The following is a 23,995-nucleotide window of genomic DNA, read 5'->3' on the forward strand; positions in this document are numbered from 1 at the left end:
GGTTCCATGTCATGAATTAAAACAATTTTTCATGAAAAAGTCTCACAGAGGTACTCAGCCAGCAGCTCAGAATCTTACAAACATGTCAGACCTGTGTTTGAGTTCCAGCTCCATTACTGAACAGCTGTATCCCCTTGGGCAAATCTCGTAACTTCTCGGAAGTTTCTGTATCTGTTGTTATTGCTCAGTCATTTCAGTCCTGTCTGACTCGTGGTGATCCCATTTGGGGTTTTCTGGGCAAAGATACTGGAGTGGTCTGCCACTTCCTTCTCCAGCTCATTTTATAGATGAGGAACTGAGGCAAGCAGGATTAAATGATTTGCCCAGGGTCACACAGCTAGTAAGTATCTGAATTGTGATGAATCTTCCTGACTCCAGGCTTGCCACTCTATCCACTGTGTCGACTAGCTGAGGCGTATAATAACTACTAGAACTTAAAGCACTTTAAGGTTTGCAAACACTGCCTCATTCATCCTCACAACAAACCTGGGAGGTAGGTGCTATTATTAATTTAATTTTACCGATGCAGAAACTGAGGCATACAGTGGTTCAATGATGTGCCCATGGTCATACAACTAGTAAGTGTCTGAGGCTGGATTTGAACTCAGGTCTTCCTGACTCCAAGTCCAGCACTGTGTACAGTACCTAGCAGGTACCTGTGCAATGATAATAGTACCTTTTCTGCCTACTTCACAGAGATGGAGTGAGGATCAAAGGAGATAGAATAAGTGAAAGTTCTTTGTAGACAGTAAAGGGTTGTAAAAGTCCAAAGTATTATCTCATTCATTTAATAAATATCTATTAAATGACAACTATGGACAAACCACTGTTCTAGACCTTTAATTCAGTTTTGTCTGACTTTTTGTGACCCCGTATGGGGTTTTCTTGGCAAAAGTATTGACATGGTTTGCCATTTTCTTCTCCAGTGAATTAAGGCAAACAGAAGTTAAGTGACTTGCCCAGGGTCACACAGCTACCATGTATCTGAGACTGGATTTGAATCCAGATCTTCCTGACTCCAGGCTCAGTTCCCTATCATTGAGCTACCTAGATACCTCTGTTCTAGGTCTCTGGAAAGATTAAACGAGGAATATGAAACAAACCCACCTTTCAATGGGTTTATGATCTAACAGAGGAACTAAGGTATGTACAGACACAACAATAACACAAACTCTTTTATGTGTCCAATAGTGATTTGAAGAAGATGCTAAAAGATTTCAGGAGAGGTCCCTTTCATCTTGGCAAATGTCACTGAAAACATATTGTATCACAGGATTTAAAATTGGAAGGGACTTAACACATTAATTATTAAGTTAATTCAAAACTCTCTTTTTACAGATGAGGGAGGGAAAAGACTATTTGAGTCCAACGGGAGGAAGTGAATAGCCCCAAGCAAAACATACTATAGCCATGGAAAGCCAATTATCCTGAAAAGGGTTAGTGTCTGAGGACAGGGCAGAAGCTGGTGATTTAGGTCTAGCCAGGGAGGAAATAGGAAAGGAAGGAAACTGAAATCAGACTGATCCTAAGAGAATACACTATAAATATCTAATGCCAATTTCCTTCTTTTTCTTTTTTAAGAAGAGAAAAATATAATAAAATAAATTTTATTATTATAGTCATGAATAGGAATAGGATGAACTAATTCATAAAATGGAAGAAAACGACAGAATGGTTTAGAGGGCAAAATCCAAAAATTTGCTGTAAGAAAAAGAAACCATTTAAAACATAAAGCTTTATGTAGGATTAAAATGAGAGGTTGGAGTTGCACTTGTTTGTGCAACTTTGTCGAATTAAAAAAAATGTAAGAGGGACAAATATGGAAATTATTCTATACATAATGATCCCAAACAAAAACAATATCAACATAAAATAAATATGCATACACACATCAAATGGCATAATATCTCAGTACTTAAAGGAAATGTTAACTGATTTGCAAGACTTAAAAGAATACATTAACTTTAAGGGATGTCAATGAGCCTCCAGTAGACTTGGACAAATATAAAAATAAGATAAGAAAGAAAGAATCTAAACAAAGTGTTGGAAAAAGAAAGTATACTAGTGCAGTGGAAAACAAGGGATATATGGAGTGAGATGTGGATATAAATTTTGGCTGTGCCACTTTTGACTTATGTGACCATGGGCAAATGGCTTAACTTCTCTTGGCTTCAATTTCATTTGTCAAGAGAGGGGGTTAAACTAAATGATCTGTGTAGTTCCTTCTAGCTCTGAACATATGAGCCTGTAATGGATATTTTAGTCATTTCTGAATGAGAATCTTTAAAAAGTTTTTTCATTGTTCTTTTTAAATATCATAACCATTTAAAAATTTATCCCTCTACCTTCTTCACCCAATGAGTCATCCCCTGTAAAATAGTTTGAAAATGCCTCACCTATGTTTGCCAGTATGTGGTACCGTAATTTGATATGAAGAATTACCTTATTTTTTAGCATCTCACACACAGCACTTTTGCAAAAATGGATCATGTGTGAGGATATAAAAAACTTATGAACAAATGCAAAAAGGCAGAACTATTTGACATTATTTGTAGACCATAGCACAAAAAATTATAATCAATGAAGGAAATATGAACAGATGACATGAACTGAAAAAGGGATTAATTAATATCATTCTAAATGATGAGTGGGCCAAAGAACAGGCAAAGTAGGACCAAGGACAATTAAGGAGAATATAAAAGGATTAGAGAGGGCTAAGGAGGCTATAGAAGGATTAGGGAGTAGAATCTTGGAAGGTAGATTCCAAAAAGGTCAAGAGAAGATAGCTGCTATGACAAGGCAAGGTAATTAAGAAAAAACGGAAAAATCAAGCAAATTGTTAGAGTAGATTTTTGGGTGGGGAAATCTTGTGAAAAATACTAAAAGTTGGTACAAAGCTGGATGAGGAAGTGTTTAAAGCTGAGGTTGGGGACTTAAAAAAAAGGAAAAGAAATTGAGTGGAGTTTTCACGTTATTAAGAAGCAGCAATCGGCTATAAATGTTTTAATTGGGTACTTAGGTTGGTGGTAAAAACACCCACAAATACTTCAAACAAAAAGGCTGAAAATCTCAGCAATTACGGCAAGTAGGAAGTAGGCTGATGACTTGAATTCTTTGTGCGATATTTGTATTTTTATGACTCTTATTTGTATTATGATTTTTCTCCCTCCTAGAAAAGAAGGTGAAGATACTCAAAGTACCTTTCCATGCTACAAGCTGTTAAGGAAAATGAAATATTCCTAAGGAAAATAGTGAATAATCAGTGGGGAAAAAAAATTGCTCTGCTTTACAATTAGAGATAACAAAACAGATCTGAAGCTTCTCCTAGAGGAAAGAACTGCATGCTCTGAAGATGAAGAATCTGCTTGTCCTCCAGAGACTGACACAGGGCAGCCACAGAAGCTATCAGATGGGAATGCATCTAGTAAAGGTCTGAAGAAGAGAGAACTAGAGGGGGATTTTTTTTTCCGGGGAGAGGCACTGTAACCCAGTGAAAGGAACACCGCCCGACTCTGGAATAAGAGGACCTGAGTTCAAATCCCAACTCTCATGCTCACTAGCTATATGAACTGGAGCAAGGCAAGAAGTATTAAGTCATGTAGCAGGCCCATAAGAGTAGGGATCAGAGAACTAAAGCCATTGTAGAAAGCAAAAATAATAATTTTTTTTACATACAATATAATTTTAAAATGTAAAAATTATTTTATAACCATATAAGACAAGGTTGAAGGTTGTAATTGGTCTCGTTATAGTTTGCTGACCCCTGAAAGATGATCCCTGCCCTTGGGGTTATTCAGTTATTTCAGTCAGGTCTGAGTCTTCATGACCCCATTTGAGTTTTTCTTGACAAAGTTACTGGAGTGGTTTGCCATTTCCTTCGTCAGCTCATTTTACAGATGAGGAAACTGAGGCAGTTAAGTGACTTGCCCAGGGTTTCGGAGCCAGTAGGTGTCTGAGACCAGAGTAGAACTTAGGAAGATGAGTCTTTTCATGACTTCAGGCCTGGCACTCTACCCACTGCACTACCTTAGTTGTACCTTCCCCACCCTTAGGGGCTTAAATTTTAATATGGAAATACAATTTATTAAAAGGGGCTGAAAAGCAGGGATTGGGTAGGAGCATGGTGGTAAAGTCTGGAAAATCAGAAGCTGAAACAGAGGAGGAAATGAAAGATCCTTTGCCTGGCCTACTACCCAAAATAGCGGGTTCAGAAGGAACTCACCAACGGGAGATAGGGTCTGGAGGTCCAGAGGGAAGATCCAGGCATTGAAAGAGTCACTAAACCTTTCTGGGTTTCAGCTTCTTCATCTGTAAAATGCTGTTGGTCTAGTTGGCTTCTGAGATCTCTTTCAGCTTTAGCTTGATGATCCTATTATCACTATTTAGGCTATTTGGGCAATTATTTGTAGGCCTAATCATAACAACAGAAAATTATTCTGAACTGGGAATGATAGAACAAGAAAAAAAGGGAGGTGATACTCAAGATTAGTAAGAAGGTAGTTAAAAATGCATCTATCTTCCCTTGAATTCAAGTCACCTGATTCTGATGAAGTACCTCCCAGAATCTCTACTGAACAGGTAGATGTTAATACTGAGTCATTCCTAGTGAAATCTGAAAGATCATGGAAAGAAAGAGTGGTACCATAAGATTGGAGAAGAGAAAATGCTGTCCCAATTTTTGACAAAAATGGTGAAGAAAGTCTGCAAACCACTTACCAAATGAGCTTGACTTCAATTTGTGAGGAAATTGTAAAACAGATCATGAAAGAGATAGGTGGTGACCACTTAGAAAGGGAAGTGTTCATTGCAAAGGACCAGCATGGCTTCATCAAGAACAGGTCATAACAGACTAACCTCATTTCCTTTTTTGACAGGATTACTAAACAAGTGGGCCTGTGAAATGCTGTGGATACAGCTTACTTAGACTTTAACCAAGCTTTTGATAATGTTTCTCACACTATTCTTATATAGAAGATGGACATATGGATTAGACAAGAGTACAATTATATGAGTTCAGAGTACAATTAGATGGCTAAATGACTTCAATCAATGAACAGTCTTAATGGTTAAATACCATTGTGGTAGGTCTCCAATGGAGTACTCCAGGGATTTATACTGGGACCCATGCTATTTAATATTTTTATCAATGTCTTAGATAAAGTCAGCTGTATCATTTCATCAATATATCTGATGAGCATAGATGGCATGCTAAGCAAATCTGCAGATGACATCAAATTGGGAGGGCTAGCGCAAGATCCAAAAATTTGGACTAGAGCACTGAGAAAAGAAAGAAACAAACATTAATTAAGTTCTTGCTACATGCCAGCCATTGTATTAAGCACTTTACAGACATTGCCCTATTTGATCCTCCACAATTCTGGGGTAGGTAGGTACTATTATTAGCCTCATTTTATAGTTCAGGAAACTGAGGCAAACAGAGGTTAAGAGACTTGCCCTCAGTTACACAGCTAGTAATTAATTCAGCAGAAATATAATAGAAATAATTATAGCATCTTGCACTTAAGCAATAACTCTAAGTCAAATAGTAATAATGATGATAAAAATCTACTCTAATAGTTTAAAATGGGTAAGGCCAGGATTAGATAACAGCTATAAAAATGGCCTGAGACTTTTAGTAGACTTAAACCTATATAAGTTAGCCATGTGATGGGACAGCTAAGAAAATTAATGTAATCTTAGGTGTGCAGTATGAAAGGCATAGCTCCTGGGAGTAAGGAAGTGGTGGTCTCTTTGTCAGACCTCATCCGGTGTATTGTGCTCCGTGATGGGCACCACGGTTTAAGAAGGATACTCATAATCTAGAGAATGTCCAGAAGAGAACAATTTAGGATGGAGAAGGTTTTGAGGTCATCTCATATAAAGATCGACTGAAGGAAACAGGCATGCTTATTCAGCCTTAAGAAAAAAAGCCTCAGGAGTAGGCATTCCTATAGTTTTTTTCCTTAAAAATCAATCAACAAATACATGAAGCACTATGAGAAAGGTAAAAACAAGAATCTTACTCTCCAGAAACTCCTACTCTAATGGGGAAGAAAACATGCAAACAACTATGAATACACACAATGTTTACAGATGTTTACAGAATACACAACGCAAACAGAAGTTAGTCTTAGAGGGAAGGCATTGGCAATAGGGGATGGGGAAGGGGAGAACAGGAAAGGCCTCTTATAGAAGGTGCTATTTGACTCAGATCACCTTGAGGTGATGAAGGTCTGAAACCAACGTGGTTGGTGTGCGTGGAGAGAAGAGGGCATATACGAGAGATTGGATTTCGTGAGGGTGGGAAAGTAAAAACCTGAGGATGGCAGCAACGTTATGAGCTTGGTTAACTGGGAAGATAGGGGTGGGTGGATGGGAAGATAATGCATTCAGCTTTGGATATGTTGAAGTGGCTTTGGGAAATACAGTTTGAGATGTCCAATGGGCATCTCAATGAATACAGATGATAGTTTTATTCTTTGGGAGCTGGTAATATAGTATAGGGGGATAAGAGAAGAGGGCCCAGGACAGAAACTTAGGGTAGACTTTCTGTGAGTGGGCATGCCTTGGAAAAAGATCCAGCAAAGGAGACTGAGGACCAGACAGACAAGTAGGAGAACCAGAAGAGAATAAGTTGCTTTACCTCTGTGGGCCTCAGTTTTCTAGTCTATACATCTATAAAATGGGGTTGTTTTAAATCAGAAGTTCTCAAACTTATTTGGCCTACTGTTCCTTTTAAAAAAAATTACTCAGTTCTCTACTGGAAATCTATGTTCTTTAACCATATTTTTAAAATTTGCATCATTTCAAAAAATATAAAATATATTTTAAAATGACATCTTAAATTTAATAACTTATTGTAAATTTGTGATTTTTTCCCTGTATTGAAATTTTGATGATGCAATATTGCATCATGCAACTGTACAGTATTGTAGTGCAAACAAGTCATTACCTCCACATATTCCTGCCAATGAATGCTGTTACGTTGCACATATTCCTGTGCAACAAATGCACAAGATGTTCGCCTGCCAACACTTGCTTGTTAAGACCTGTAGGCAGACTTGACCACTGATGGGTTATAACTTGCATTTTGGGTATTTACTTGGAAAATAATGTAATCACTTTGACCTCAACTCTGTTACACAACAGATGAAATCTGTACAAACGGTTTTTCAAAATTTTCTTCTTTCTTTATGCTTCCACTGCCCTCTTATTTTTATTCTACTTCTAACTGCAAGTCCAGTGTTTGTTGCATTGTGCCTAGTGAGAAAAAAGTGAGCAAATGCATGACACTGTTTAGGGTACAGACATAGGGAATATAAATATCTAATTATTTATTATTAAATTATTTAAATTTAATTTAAATATATTATTAAATACCTAATTAAGGAGAAGGGAGGAGAGAGAGAAGGCATTTGAAGGGTACAGAGAATATACTCTTAAGAACAAACCTTTAGCAGCACTTAAAAGCCTTCTTAACTACATGGAAGCACTCCTCTCAACCCAACTCTATTCCTAACATCTTCTTTCCGGGGTTGAACTTTGACTGGCTATCCAGATCTTTGATGATATTTATAATTATCCATAAACCATAGAGCAAAACTAAATATGAAATAAAAAGTGTGTGCGTATAAAGGGGTTGGGGGAGAGAGGGAGCATGAAAAAGAAAGCTAGCTTTGGAGCCAGAGGGTCTGGGTTCAAGTTTAGACTACCTGTGTGACCATAGACAAACACTAAAGTCTCCACTCTCTGGTCTCCTCTTCTGTAAAACTAAGCATCTGGACTAGATGACCAGAAAGTTCCCTTCTGGCTCTAAAGTTGTGAAAAGAATAGTCAGACATGGAGAACACTTTCTGTACCTGCTTTCTGAAGCAGGACTTCAGGCCAGATATGTCACGAGTTATCTGGGAAATTTTCTTTTCAGTGTCCCCTTCTAAGTCTCCAGATTTTTTAACATGAGAAGCTCGGCCCCATCATACCTTTCCCCTCCTCCTTCACCACTCTCCCTGGATTGGTGACTATCTGTAAGATCTAGGGAAGTCAGTCGAGGTGACAACACATACACAGAGATCCCAAGAAGGGAAGGGATAATTTTTTTTCTTCTCAGCTGTAGTAAAGGGAAAAGAAGGCAAGGGGGGAGGGAGAGAGAGGAAGGAGAGGGAGAAGAAGGAGAAGGAGAAAGACAAGTAGAAGGAAAAGAGGAGGAGAAGGAGGAGCCAGAGAAAAGAGACAGGAGAGGAGGGAAGAGAGACAGATGAGACAGACGAAAGAAAGAGAGACTATAGGAGAGAGGAGTGAGAGAGAAAAGAGAAATGAGGGAGAGGGAAGAAGACAGACAGCAAGAGAGAAGGGGGAAGGGGAGCGAGAAAAGAAGAGGAGGAGGAGAATCGAGAGAGAGACAGGAGAGGGGGAGGGATATATATATATGGAGAGAGAGAGACAGACAGACAGAGAGGGACAGAGAGAGAGACAGAGAGAAGAGAAGAGAATGACAGATTGAGAAAGAGGAGAAGGAAGAGACAGAGACGCAGACAGACGGACTGACTTGGGCACGCGCTGCCCCAAGGCCAAGGTCGCGGGGGGGGGGGGGGGGCGGAGAGGGGGGGCAGGAAGTTCCAGCCGGGGCTCCCGCAGGGATCTCCCGGGGCCGGGGCGGGCGGGGCTCCCAGTCTCGGGGCCGCGGCTGCGGAGGGGCGGGTGCTCGCTCCGTCGTGACCGCGCTCCTCCCCCGTCCACTTTGGTCCCCGAACTTAGTTTGTGCTCAGCTCCGCAGCGTGCCCTCGCGGGCGCCAGCTCCCGCCGCCGGGCCGCGCCGTCCGGGCCCCAGGAGCGGGAGCGGGACCGGGAGCAGGACCGGGGCCGGGGCCGGGGCCGGGCCGCGCCGTCCGCTTCTCCGAGCTCGGGGCCGGGAGGGCGATGCCCATCCCCGTGCTCGGCCGGCCGCCCACAGCTGCGGGCAGCGCTCTCCGGGCCGGCTGAGCCCCCGGGGGTCCGCGGCCGCTCGACGGCGCTTCCTTCCTCCTCCTCCTCCTCCTCCTTTTCCTCCGCTCCTCCTTCCCCGGCCGCTTCCTCCTCCTCCCGGGCTGGGGCTGCTCCCAGCCTCGCGCTCCTGCTCCTGCTCCTCCTCCTGCTGGGAGCCGCCGCCGCTGCCTCCTCCCTCGCCTCCTCCTCCCGCTCGGGCTCCCCGCCTCCTCCTCCGCCGCCGCCGCCGCCTCCTCCTCCTCCTCCGCCGCCGCCCGGCCGGGCCCAGGCCGCTCCCGAGCAGCGCCGCTCCCGCCCAGCCCGGGGCTCCAGGCGGCTCGCCATGAGCGGAAGCGCGGCCGCCGCCGCTCCTGCCCCGGCCGCCGCCGCCGCCGCCGCTCCCTTCCCGCCGCCGCCGCCCGGGGCCAGCCTCCCGGAGCACGGCCGGCGCCACCGCCACCGCCAGCCCAGGCAGCCGCAGCGCCCCGAGGCCGGAGGAGGGGGCGCCGGGGGCCACTCCGCCTCCGGCCCTCCCGGCCCCGGGCACCAGAGGGCGGCCCTCGGAGCAGGTAGGGGGGCTGGGGAAACGAGGCGGGGCCGGCGCCGGGAAGCCGGCGGGGGGCGGGGCGGGACCCCAACCCCCCCAGGCTCGCTGGGGCAAGTGGGGGGTGGGAGGGAGCGGGCAAGAACCGCGAGCTTACTCGGCCAGATGTTCAGTTAGACAGACGGACACTTTCCCCCGGGGCTGGGAAGGGGGAGGGGAGCCAAGGGCAGATGTTGGGGCATCTTGGCAGGGGGAGGGAAGAAAGAAGCTGGATCTGGGGAAAAGGAAATTGGAGCGGGGGGGTGGGGTAGAAAAGAAAAACCCGGAATGAGAAGTGTGGGGATGCCGGGGAGAAGGAGCACCGCGTTCGCGGGGCTTGGAGAAAGAGTTTTCGGGGGAGGGACGGGCTGCGAAGGATTCCGAAAGTTTTCGGCCGGGGGTTCAGGCGGTGCCCCAGAGCGCGGGACCCCCCGCTGCCAATCCTCCAGCCCCACCCCACCCCCAGCAAAGATCCCCCCCTGTTAGTGCCAGACCGTCCTCGCTTTGGACGAGACCGCTGGGAGTTTGTCAGTTTCTCCAAAAAAATCCATCCAATGACTTTGCCCCTAAATGAAAGTGAGCACGTGCTTTCGGATCGGTTTCCCTAAGAAGCCCAGCGGGCTGCCACTGAGGACCACACCTTGGGACCCGCTGGACCAGGGGGCGGGCCTGGAAGGAGAAGGAGGGGGTCCGGAGAATGAGGAGTCCATCCTGCCGTACAGGAATGGAGGAAGTTCGGTAGACTGGACACTGGTGTGTGAGCCAAAGATCGAGGAAATGGGAGCGGTGACCCAGAGGGCCAAGGGGAATTTTGTGTTGGATTTTGTTTTTACCGGGGGTGCAGCTGGAAGGGGAGACAGTGGAGGAACCCTTTTTCTTGAGTAGATGGAAGTGAAGGAAAAAAGTGATTTGAATCAAGTAAGGAAGAAAGGAAAAGAAGGTTTGGCTTACTTCAGAGGGGAAGAGAGAATGGGACAGAGAAGAGGGTCAGGGTATCTCATCTAGAGGAGATGGAATTAAAAGTTAATTGAGTAATATAGTTTTATCATCTTGGAAGTGTGGTAGACAGTGTGTTGGAGATACAGTAGTTCTTTACTGTATTGCTGTTTCATGAAGTTCCCTTTGATTTTGTTTGATGAACAGTAATCAGTGCTTTAAAAAAAAGTGCTCTTCTCATATGAGGTTCAATCTTTGTCGGTGCAGAAGATGAAAGAATAATTAGCAAATTCTTTAATTAGAACCCTGTGTGCAAGATTTCAGTCAGCTGCTCTAACTATAAAGTACCCCCATACAGTTCATATTATGTTTGAATTTTGAGTTATGTGGGCAGTCAAAATTTAAGATCCTAAGCTAATTATTTTTCATATTGGAATAGCCTGATGCATAAATTTGTTAATTGTCCTCGCGCCTAGACCCTTTTGTCTTTAATTCTAACGTATCTGTGAAGGGTGTAGTATTAACAAATGGTAATTAGCATTCAGTAATGACATCTATGAAATAATGTGTCTGTGATGTGTAGTCCTAAAATTTTATTAGAAAAGGGGCTATTTTTGATGTTCGCTTTGGAGAGGAAGCTTTGTACAATGTACATCTTTAGAAATATTTGTCCTATATTAGGGACTGATTCGATTCTCATGGTAGATCTCACTTTTGAACTATGACAAGTACTTCTGAGACTTTTAAGAGGGCTGGCTAAGTCAGTCATTTCATTTTGGACCTATGTCATGTGTTTTTGAGACTAAAGGTCAATCAGTCATTCCACAAGCATTAATTATAAGTACCTACTGTGTGCCAGGCACTGCACTAGGCATTGGGGATAAAAAAAAGGCAAAACAAAACATCCTGCTAGAGTTATTGTTCTGGAAAAATTCTTCTTTATGAGAAGCTTATTAATATAAGATGACCTTATTTATCACTGTGTTCAATTGAGCTTAGGTTATACTTAAAAGCTGAAAGTTTATTACAGGGTTATATATATGTATTCATATGTACATCTACATCCACGTACATAAATACACATATAAATAACTAGAGAGCGGTGAGATATATTAAAGAGAGTAAGGTATGTGGGGGGGAAAGAGAGAGAAGTAACTTTTTCATATTCCTTAACTTTAGTTTTGAGTTGAAAGTAAAAAAATATATATATTTTTTTCCTGTAATTTTTCCTCTAGTGAGTGGACTACAGTTGCCTACAGTAATAGCCTTGAATCCTCTGTGGTGGTGTTCTAGATGACACATTCTGGAAACATTTACCCATTTTGTTAAGGGTTGTTATTTGTTTTTTAGCTTTTTCTGGGGGGGAGGAGATGGTAAGAAAACCTCTCGTCCTCCCATGATTTTTTAGAAACAATAGCAGTGTGTCTTGACAACAATTGGCATAGAAGAGCATAATTTTGCTGTCTCTGGGTGTAGTGGCATAGTTGAAGTAGTGTTTTCATAGTTTTTTATTATATTCTAAAATATGTTTGGGAAAAGAAAATAGAAGGGTTATTTTTGGGTGCTCTTACCGATATTTAGACTGAAATTTTCTTTTCACCTTTCTTAGGGGATGAACATAAAAATTAAACTATTTTAATAGTGTCTGATGCCAAAACTAGGAGAATAAATCATCTAAATATCTTACAGCAGATTTGGACACAATTGCATTTAAGTGGTTAGCTTTACTTTCAATATTCTTATTATTTAGAAATTAGTTATGCCAATTGATAATGAACCATAAGAAGTAGGTAAATTATGCTGTAGAGACTGCTTTGGTTCTTGAAGACCTGACGAATATAATAATGTAAAGAAGGAGTGAACATTTAAATGTTTATTACAGACTCCTCAGCTTTTGCAGGATGTTTTCATCTCTTGGCTTGATCTTCTGAATCTACTGATGAAAAGACAGTAGGATGAAGTGGAAACAACACAGACCTGAGGATCAGGAAAATTGAGTTCTACTCTTTAGTCTGTAACTATCTAGCAACCACTCTACTTGTGTGGGTGTAATTTTTCTCATCTGTAAAATTAAGAAACTAGATGTCTAAGAATCCTGTTAGCTCTGAAATCATAGTCTTCATTATGGCCTTAAAGGTTCCTCTCAATTCCCAGCTGATCAGGCTCTGTGTGGCTCAGGAAAAAATTTGTACCTGAAACTGAGGTGATAACTCTCTCTTAGCTACTCTTAATACTGATCTGGCCCTGAGAACACCAGAACTTCCCAGGACATTTCTGTGGCAAGGCTGATTTCAGAAAGGCATCAAAATTTCTTGAACTCAGACTATCTAATAGATGTGGTTAGGTTGCAGATGGCTTAGAAGTATTTAGTTGAAAGAATTAAATAACTAAATGCAGATAATTTTTAAAAATCATCAATTGAAAGTCAGCTATTAAGGTGATGCAGATATTTTTAGATAATTAAGATAAACAAGTTTTGAGACTTTACATTTTAAACTTTAGGAACTTTAAAATATAGTATTTTAGGGGAGGATTTTGAACTGGGAAGATACTGAGCTGTTATTTTGTTAAACTGTAAACTATATAGGACCATACTCAGAAGGTATTTATGAACTTATATGAATCATAGGATTTCAGAGTTAGAAATGACCTCAGAAGTTACCTACTTTAACTACTAACTGAAGCATGTGTCATTCCAATGGCATCCTCTGTAAGTGGTCATTGGGTCTCTGCTTGAAGATATTCAGTGATGAGGAACTCATTATTTAATGAGGAAACCCATTCCGGTTTTCTTATTCACTAAGCTCATTGAAACAGGTGTTATGTTAGAAAGCTCTTGAGCTGAAATCTTCCTCCTTTACCTTTTATCAACTGGTCTTAGTTCTGCCCTTTTGGACTGACCGGAATATGTCTAGTTTCACTTCCAAATGACAGTACTTCAAATATTGTAGTATGTGATTATATCCTATCCCATCCCCCTGCCCCTATCATGCTTTTCATTTCTGAAAAACAAGATTTTGTTGGTATCTGGTTTGATGTCATCATTGTTTCTTCTAGGATCTCTCACTTTGAGAATCATTCCATATTACAAATAGTGTTTTTTTTAAAGAGAAAAAGGCAAAATAACAAGAAAAAAATCAGCATAACTAATCAGTACTTCATAGAAGTTTGTATACCTCCTGGTTCTGCAAATCTTCTCTTTTGAGCCATTCTTTGCATCTTATAATTTTGGAGCATTCACTGTTGGAGGTGTGCATGTGTGTGTGTGTGTGTGTGTGTGTGTGTGTGTGTGTGTGTCTTTCCATTTACATTTTTGAAGTTGTATGTATTGTTTTTTGGCTTTGCTTCTTTCAGTCTGCATCACTTCGTGTAGATCTTTCCATCCTTCTCTATATTCATCACATACCTCATTTCTCACAGCACAGTAATATTCCATTGTATTCATGTATCACAGTTTGTTTAGCCATTCCCTAATTGATGAGTATCTACTTTGTTTCTCATTCTTTGCTATAAGGAAAAAATCCAACCTGCTTTTCTTCAGGTGAATCATCTCTAGTTTAATACTATGTTTCTCCGTGCTGGACATATTCAAGCTTATCAATATTCTTGCTAATATGTGTCTAGGTTAGGCCACATCTGGAATATTATATTCAGACAGGGACAGAATAGAGTTTGACTGTTACTTAGTTTCTCCTGGACCCTATACTTTCACCATTGCAATTCAAGATCAAATTAGCTTTGTTGCATTAACTCATATTCAGCTCTGCTAAAACCAACAGGTCTAACCCTGTGCCCATCACCTGGTACTTATAAGATGTATTTTTTTGAACCTAAAGGCTAGGACTTGACTGTTAAATATCTTGTTTCCTTCTGGCTTACACATTTCTTTTTGAGGATTAGAGTTAGAGTCAGAGGTGTGCATTTAGGGTTAGAGTTGGATCTTTTTTCATCTCATTTTAACAAATTAGTTATACCTCTAGGCTTTTTCTCACCTCCAGATTGGACAAATATATTCTTTTTTATCTTTATTTCACCTTTGACACTAGCTGTGTGAACTTCAGCTATACAGTGGGGTCATTAATATGTATATTATATTTATATATATTATAGGAAGCGCATATACATACATATATGCTTCCTGGGGTTAATAGAAGGCTTAAATGGGATGATGTTTGCAAAAACACTTTGCAAATTTTATAAGGCATTATATAAATATCAGTTATTACTACCATTACTTTTATTTTTCCAAATCATTGATAAAAATGTTGGTCTTCACACAGGACACTGAATTTCCTGTTTCTTGGCAATTTTCCATCCCTGGAATTCTTTCCTTCCTCATTTCTCTCTCTTGGCTTCCCTTGTGTCCTTTAAGTCCCAGTTAAAATCCCCCCTACATATAAGAAACCTTTGTGGATTCATTCCCCTTAGTGCTAGTAAATTCCACCTCCTGATCATCTGTGTCTTGTTTGTACATTGTTGTTTGCATGTTGTCTATCCCCATTCCACTGAGTTTCTCAAGAGCAGGGGTGAATTTTTGTCTTTCTTCATACCTCCAGAACTTAGCACAGTGCCTGGCACATAGTAGGTGCGTAATAAGTGCTTTTTAACTTGACTTGTAAACCCTATCCTTTTCTCATTACTATTCATTTCTTCTGTTTGGGCTTTTACACAGACAACTGGCTCAGGAATAATTTCCACATTAATAATGTCTTCCACTAAGACTTTTGGGACACCCTGTGTTTCATTCCTTGTGGCTTTATTTGTTTCACCAGTCCTGACACTATTTTAAAAGATGAGGTAAAGTGGGCATCTTTTTCATACTCAGTTATGTACTTTTTGTCTTGGAGCCACATCAGGTTTATGGAATTTGCCTTTTTGAAAAAATTGTAACTGAGGCACTTCCTGCCATTGCTCACAGATCTTCAGGAACAATAGTTTACTAATCATACGTGTAGGTTCATTCAGTGCCCTGCAATGTAATGTATTTAGGTAAATATTTTAGTTTGTTTGATTTTTCCTGCTGTATCCTTTTCAGTGTAAAAATTGATCTCTCAGTTGGAGTGGAGAAGTTCTCCATTCCCATAATAATGTGTTATCATTAACCTATTCCTTCCATGTTATGGGCTTATCCTATCGTTGGTATTTAGTCTGTGTGCTGCCAACTCTGGGAGCTTGGCATAGGACCCAGGCCCAAATTCTAGAACAGATTGTTAAAATGACTAGTTGGTGAGACTGCTGGAAAAAGGTTTATTGTATGTGTTTGTGATGGTAGAATGATTCATTGAATTTTCTTCCCAAGAAAGTTCATTATCTCTTAGGCATAGTTCTTATACATTTGTTGTTGAGTAAACATTGGTTTTCTTTCTTTTAGCTGACACTGTATTTTCTTAGTTTTTTTTAAATAAAGATATATTATTCATTCAAAATGAGATGTTATTTGTCATGTTTATTATGTTATTTGTCTTTTGAATTTTGAATAAAGGTTTTTTTTGAAGACCTCCTGCACACTTAATCTCCAAAAAGGATTTATGGAAGGACTTTGATAGGAATCCTGGAATGAAAAAGGGTGGAGTGGTTTGATTCGTGGAGGGTGTTAGCAGCCTTACTAAGTAGTCATGGATCTGTCAAAAGAAGAATTTTATTTTTTGTCTTTCTCGTTTTGGATAGTAGCTTTAAAATACCAAAATTTAATGTGAGTAAAGAATAAAAAGCTATCCTCTAAAAAGATATCAAAACCTCATTAGTTAGCATTGGAACCAAGAGGTCAAGTAAGTAAAGTTTATTATTTTTATCAGACTCCCAGGATCTTGTGGAAGAGTATATGTTTTATCACCCCTCCCGCCCTGATAGAATGTTTGCCCTTTGATGGGAGATTTCTTTTTTTTCGTCTTTGTAGCCCTAGTGCTTAAGTATAGTTGGCCCTTAATAAATGTTGAACTTTGCCCTGATTGCAGGGCAGCTGTGCTTCTAAGGCATTATGGATGGTGACCCCCAAAGAAAAAATTATTAGATTATAATATATGATATTCATAATATTAATTATGAGAAAAATAAATGCTAATTGTCCTATCAGTAACATAAATTGTTAATAATAGTGGTATAGCAGCAGCAGCATTTGTACAGTGTGCCAGGCACTATGCTGAGTGCTTATAATTATGGATCCTCACAACAATCCTGGGAGGGAGTTGTGATAATAATAGTAATAACCATAGCTAACACTTAGATAGAGTTCATTGTGTGCCAGCACCATGCCAGGTGCTTTGCAAATATTATCTCTGATCCTCGTAACAGTCCTGGGAGGTACCAGGTGCTGTCATTATCCAATTTTACAGGTGAAGAAACTGAGGCAAACTTGTCCAGGGTCACAAGCCAGTATTTATAATAGCATAAAATGAGTTTTCTCATTATAGTTATTAATATTATTATTAGCGATACTAGTACATTTATGTAAGGCTTTGCACTAATAAAGTACTTCTTACAAGAAAATACTTTATTTTTGAGAAAATAAGTTTTCTCATTTTGTTTTCAAAACGCAGGTAGTAAAAGTTTTATTTAACCCTGTTTTACAGGTTGAGAAACTGAGACTCAGAGAGATTAAAGTCTTTGGCTGAGGTTCTCCTCCCTTGCCCCAAGATTGGAGCCTTGGTTTTCTAATTCCAGATCCAATGACCTTTCAACTCTCTGAACATTATAAATGAGGCACCTCAAAAATATGTCATATCTAAAAAATATTCTTTAGTTTTGACTTTAATTCTTTGTGACCAGCATGATTTTTGTCTTGGCATCAAAAAGTCATTTGATTTATTTGCAGGAGTAGCAATGTGGTATCACGAGCTAATTTGATTCAATATTTTTTATTTCTGGAGAAACAAACTGACAGTCGTTTCAGAAGTGACATTTCATTTGAGATTTGAAAAAGACAGAGAATCCATTTTATCTGTTTGTAAATAGAAATGAATCGAACAATTTATCTTTTTACCTTCTGTGTATATGAATAGGCCAACAGACCGTGAATTTGATAATTTAATTGTTGGGGAAGTCAAGAAAACCTGAGTTCACATCTACCCTTAGACACTTCCTAGCTTTGTGACTGTGGGCAAGTTACTTAATTTCCACCTGCCTCAGTTTCTTCAGTTATAAAATGAGAATAATGATAGCACCTACCTCCTAGAGTTGTGAGAATCAGAGAAAATAAAATTTGTAAAACAGTGCTTAACAAAATGCCTGGCACGTAGTAAGAGGCTGTGTGATTGTTTATTCCCTTCCTCCCCTTTCCTTTAATTGGAAAACCTGATTTTCTTTTTGTGTTTTTGAGCTGCTTTCTTCATTGTATCATGCCATTCTTTTTTATATAGGTATCTCTTCTAATTACTAAATTTTTTTATTGTTCTTTTGCTTTGTCTTTGGGAACTGCTTAATTGTGCTCCCCTGCAACTGTAGGTCTTGGGTTGTTGGGCCTATAGTGAGGGAAGAGGAAGGCAGGGTAGCTCTTCACAATTATGTTTACCCTTTTCATATACTAATAGCCAGTGGAGGGATGGGGGGAGGCTTGCTTATGTGTGCAGATATGTCTGTGTGTGTCTCCCTTCCTCCCTCTCTCTCTCTTTCTCTCTCTCTCTCATTCTGTGTATCTCTCTCTCTGTATATATATTATAAAAGCCCACCAAGGAATAATGATCACTAGTCTAGCTAATTAGAAGATCATGACTTACTATTTCTCAAAACATTGGATTTTATATTTAAGGGTTATCACTTAGAAAAAGGGTGTTTAAATTCTGGATACATTTCATTGAGAACAAGTGAGAAAATTTCTAACTTTCTCAGACTGACAGAATGATGGACTATCACACAGCTAAATGGGACTTTAGGAATAATTTCATCTAAGCATTTTATAGCTAAGGAAACTGAGGCCTTGAGAGTTGAAGCCAAAGGCTGCAAACTATTAAATGGCAGCTCTAGGAGTAACGGGGAAATGTTGCAAAGAGATTCATTTAATAGCTTTGTGTAAGAAAAATCTTCCTAACAATTAGAGCAATTCCAAATTGAGTTAGATTGCCTCTGGAGGTGATAATTCCCTTTCCCTGGAGGCTTTGAAGCAAAAGTTTCGACGATCACTTATACATGTTATCGAGAGGACTCTGGTTGCCCTTTTCAGTTCTCAAATTATGTTCTGATAACAACAGTAGTAACAAGAGCTAGCATTCATACAGCACCTTAAGTTTTACAAAGTATTTTATAAATAATATCTCATTTGATCCTCACAACAACCCTTGGAGGTTGGAGGTACTGTAATTATCCCCATTTTACCTGTTAGGAAACTGAGGCAAACAATGATTTGCCCAGGGTGTCACACAAGTAGTAAGTGTCAGAGGCCAAATTTGAAATCAGGTCTTCCTGACTCCAGATCCATCATTCTCTCTGCCATGCCTCCTTGATGCCTCATTTTTTGTCTTATACTTTTCAAAATTCTATCATCAAAAATGTTTGTTGTGTCTATTAGATAGAATGTGAACTCCTTGAGATCTGTCTTTTCTGTTCACATCCCCAGTACTTAGCATGGTACTTGGCATATAGGGAAAGGCTTCAATTTTTAAAATTCATTCAAAAATGATATTTTTAATAACTTTGTATACATTGTATACATCATTGTATACATTGTATTCATCATCGTATAAATTGCAGACATCAAGTTTTTGTGTATTATCTGTGTAAAATGGGTAGGCCCAGTGGGCTCTCTAAATGTGTCTGAAGTGGAGGCCTGGATAGATATTTCAGGAATCTTGCCCATCTCTCCCACCTGAGTTCAAATGTAGCATTAGACATTAACTGTGTGACTCTGGACAAGTCACTTAACTCCTGTTTGCCTCAGTTTCTTCAACTGTAAAATAAGAACACTGTAATAACATCTGTCTTGCTCCCTGCCTCAGGTTGTTGGTATCAAATGAGATGTTTGTAAAGCATTTAGAACAATGCCTGGCACGTAGTAGGCATTTAATAAATGCTTATTTCCTTACTTCCCATCCTGTCTAAAGGAGGATCAGATTCATGCTTTGAAGGAGGTTTGGGGAGTGAGAGAAGGACCATGAGACACGGTGTTCTTTTCTCCAGTCTTTGAGAAAGTAATAGTGGGTTAAAATATAGTATTGCCCCCTCCCCAATTTTTTTTTTTTTTTACTCTTTTAGGGTCATTATTTTAGGTTCAAAACAAACCCTTGCCTGGTGCTGCCTTTTAAAGGGAGGAAGAAGAGTTATCCCAAATTTATAGTAGCAGGTGTAACTCCTTCCTCTCAAATACAGTTTACACAGAAGACCATGCCATCCAATAGGAAGGAAGCAAACTCATTTATCTAAGCAGGAAATCAGGGACATGTTGAAGAGCTGGCGTCCCCTACAAGTCTGTAGTTTCTGAAGCCTTTCTTTCTCCATGTGTCTGGAGCCAGTCTGAAAGGGAGTCTTTCTCCATTTGTGTTTCTTCAAAAACTATGTCCCTCATGCAAATCCATAAATCCAAAGCCTTTGTCAGCATTCTTTCTGGCTGTCTGGAGTCTGCCGCATCCAAAACATCCCAGGCTTGGAAACCTGAGTTACATTCAAGTAGGCACATGTGGTATACTGTTTTAGCAACAACAACAAAAATCCTTTTCATTTCAAATTTTATTTACATTCACTTTTTTTTTTATTTAACTTTTAACATTTATTTTCACAAAGTTTTGGGTTACAAATTTTCTCCCCTTTTATCCCCTCCCCCCCCCAAACCCAAGCATTCTAATTGCCCCTGTGACCAATCTGCTCTCTCTTCTATCCTCCCTCTCTGCCCTTGTCTCCGTCTTCTCTTTTGTCCTGTAGGGCCAGATAGCTTTCTTTACCCCTTAACCTGTATTTCTTATTTCCTAGTGGTAAGAACATTACAGTTGATCCTAACACTTTGAGTTCCAACTTCTTTAGCTCCCTCCCTCTCCACCCCTTCCCCTTGGAAGACAAGCAATTCAGTATAGGCCAAATCTGTGTAGTTTTGCAAATGATTTCCATACTAGTTGTGTTGTATAGGACTAACTATATTTCCCTCCATCCTAACCTGTCCCCCATTACTTCTGTTCTCTTATGATCCTTTCCCTCCCCATGAGTGTCGACCTCGGATTGCATTCTCCTCCCCATGCCCTCCCCTCTATCCTACCCCCCACCCTGCTTGTGCCCTTGTCCCCCACTCTCCTGTATTGTGAGATAGGTTTTCCTATCAAAATGAGTGTGCATTTTATTCTTTCCTTTAGTGGAATGTGATGAGAGTGACCTCATGATTTTCTCTCGCCTCCCCTCTTTATCCCTCCACTAATAAGTCTTTGCTTGCCTCTTTTATGAGAGATAATTTGCCCCATTCAATTTCTCCCTTTCTCCTCCCAATATTTCTCTCTCACTGCTTGATTTCATTTTTTTTTTTTAAGATATGATCCCATCCTCTTCAATTCACTCTGTGCACTCTGTCTCTACGTATGTGTGCGTGTATGCATGTGTGTGTGTGTACTCCCACCCAGTACCCAGATACTGAAATGTTTCAAGAGTTACAAATATTGTCTTTCCATGTAGGAATGTAAACAGTTCAACTTTAGTAAGTCCCTTATGACTTCTCTTTGCTGTTCACCTTTTCATGGTTCTCTTCATTCTTGTGTTTGAAAGTCAAATTTTCTTTTCAGCTCTGGTCTTTTCATCAAGAAAACCTGAAAATCCTCCATTTCATTGAAAGACCATTTTTTCTCCTGAAGTATTATACTCAGTTTTGCTGGGTAGGTGATTCTTGGCTTCAGTCCTAGTTCCTTTGACTTCTGGAATATCCTATTCCATTCCCTTCTATCCCTCAATATAGAGGGTGCCAGATCTTGTGCTATCCTGATTGTATTTCCACAATACTTGAAGTGTTTCTTTCTAGATGCTTGCAATATTTTCTCTTTGACCTGGGAATTCTGGAATTTGGCCACAATGTTCCTAGGAGTTTCTCTTTTTGGATCTCTTTTATGCAGTGTTCTGTGGATTCCTTGAATATTTATTTTGCCCTCTGGTTCTAGAATCTCAGGGCAGTTTTCCTTGATAATTTCATGGAAGATGATGTCTAGGCTCTTCTTTTGATCATGGTTTTCAGGTAGTCCCAGAATTTTTACATTGTCTCTCCTGAATCTATTTTCCAGGTCAGTTGTTTTTCCAATAAGATATTTCACATTATCTTCCATTTTTTGAATCTTCTCGCTATGTTCTGTGATATCTGTCTTTCTCATAAAGTCCTTAGTGTCCATCTGTGCCATTCTAGTTTTGAAAGAACTATTTTCTTCAGTGAGCTTTTGAATCTCCTTTTCCATTTGGCTAATTCTGCTTTTGAAAGCATTCTTCTCCTCATTGGCTTTTTGAACCTCTTTTGCCAATTGAGTTAGGCTAGTTTTCAAGATGTTAATTTCTTCAACATTTTTTTGGTTCTCCTTTAGCAGGGAGCTGATCTGCTTTTCATGCTTCTCTTTCATCCCTCTCATTTCTCTTCCCAGTTTTTCCTCCACCTCTCTAACTTGATTTTCAAAAATCTTTGTGAGCTCTTCCATGGCCTGAGCCCATTGGGTGGGCTGGGACACAGAATCCTTGATTTCTGTGTCTTTGCCTGATGGTAAGCATTGTTCTTCCTCATCAGAAAGGAAGGGAGGAAATGTCTGTTCTCCAAGAAAGTAGCCATCAATAGTTTTATTTCTTTTCCCTTTTCTGGGCATTCTCCCCAGCCAGTGACTTGACCTCTGAATATTCTCCTCACACCCACCTCACCTCCTGGTCCTCCCAGCCAGCGTTTGGGGACTGAGATTCAAATGCTGCTTCCCGCCTTAGGGCTTTTGGCGGGGGCAGGGCTGCTATTCAGTGTGAGAATTAAGTTCAGGTGCTGAGGTCAGGGGCAGGGCCTCCTCTCAGGCTCAGTTCCCTCAGGGGGTTTATGTACAGACCTTCCACAATGGATGCAGGCTCCCGCCCGCTTGGGGAGCCCCTGTCTGCAGCCACCTCTCAGCTTCTATCTCCCGGGGGCGGGGGCCCCGAGCCATGGGGGCACCCCACTCCCCTCTCGACCCACCAAAGAGACTCTCTCACCGACCCCCATCACCTGTGGGTGGAGGGGCTTGTGCTGCGGCTGGAGATCCCGTCCCTGAAGCCCGCTCGGATCTTTTCCTCACGGTGTCGCGGCCGCTGCAGGGCTGCCCTCTGCTCCCAGTCCCGGCGCCCAGTCCGCAGCGGGAAGGACCCCCCGGGAGAGGTTTGCAGGTCTCTCTAGAACAGAAATCTCCCTCGCTCCAATATTCCGTGGCCTCTGGGTGCAGAATTCACCGTGAGTTGATCCCCTCTAGCCGTTCTGTGGGTTGTGGGTTCGGACCTATGTGTATGTGCATCTTTCTACTCCGCCATCTTGGCTCCACCCCCCTACATTCACTTTTTAATACAACTTTTTAAATTAACAAGCATTAAATTTCTGCCTATCTCCCCCCACCACTGTTACCATTATTTTTAAATGGTTATTTTATCCACTGTCATATACCTTTCCTTGCCAAATTTCTGAGAGTTCAATAAATGAAATCACTGGACACTGTCAGTAACTTTACCAAATACAAAGGAGGAAAAATCTTAGTTTAAAAACATCTTGGTTAGTGGGTAAAATGGGAACAATTTTTGTTAAAATGAGAGACGAATAACATCAGACACAGAAAGGCCAGATGTAAAATGTTGTTGTTTTATATACAATGTAAATTAAAATGTAAAGTAAAAGTTAAATGAATAATTATTTCCTTTACAAAAAATTCATTTCACATATTTATTCCCAATAGAATTTGCCAACCCACTCCTCTGGCCTTGTGTTTTCAAGTACATTTGATTTAAATTTTTATCAATATATTTTGTTTCTATGTAATCTTCATTTCTAAATATATCTGTTCCCTTCCCAGTGAGCCAGCCCTTGTAGCAGCAACAACAAAATGAAATAAGAAAGAATAGAAAAAATAGTTCAGCGAAACTAATCAGTGTATCAATTGAGTCTGATTGTGTATGCAGTGTTCCACACTCATATTCTCCCACACCTGCAAGGAAGAAAGGGACGAACATTTTCTCATGTTTTCAGGGACAAGCTTGGCCATATAACTTAATTTTTAGAAGTCTGATTTATAACCACTTCCCAGACACACCTGCTATATACAGATGTTCCAGTACTCTGGAAAAACTCCAGATTCAAGGCGAAGAAAAAAACCTGTCCTGAAGGGCTCCAAGATAAATTATATACATATCCTTTTCCCAGAAATTAAAAAATGGATAACTTAAAATAAGATCATAATTTTAACATAGTTTAATGACATTGAATGATGATTGTTGCTCCGTCTTTATAGTTAGAGATTTTGACAGGTCTAAATCTGTGTTCTTATGAGTTAAAAGACAGAAACATAAAAAATATACCTAGCATGGTGCTCGGCATATAGGGAAGGGCTTAAATTTTTAAAATCAATTCAAAAATGG

At 40.4% G+C, this 23,995-nt stretch overlaps 1 protein-coding gene across 1 annotated transcript in view; it reads left to right on the forward strand.

The window, feature by feature from the left end:
• Positions 1 to 5,995: 5,995 nt before the first annotated feature.
• LOC140532127 (uncharacterized) overlaps positions 5,996 to 23,995 on the forward strand; it is a 109,222-nt gene continuing 91,222 nt past the window's right edge. The window contains exons 1-2 of the mRNA XM_072650664.1: positions 5,996 to 6,004; positions 8,567 to 9,530. Of these exons, the coding sequence (XP_072506765.1) occupies positions 5,996 to 6,004; positions 8,567 to 9,530 (973 nt within the window). The remainder of the gene's footprint in view (positions 6,005 to 8,566; positions 9,531 to 23,995) is intronic.

The sequence above is a fragment of the Notamacropus eugenii genome, chromosome 3, assembly GCF_028372415.1.
Source record: "Notamacropus eugenii isolate mMacEug1 chromosome 3, mMacEug1.pri_v2, whole genome shotgun sequence".
Lineage (NCBI taxonomy): Eukaryota > Metazoa > Chordata > Mammalia > Diprotodontia > Macropodidae > Notamacropus > Notamacropus eugenii.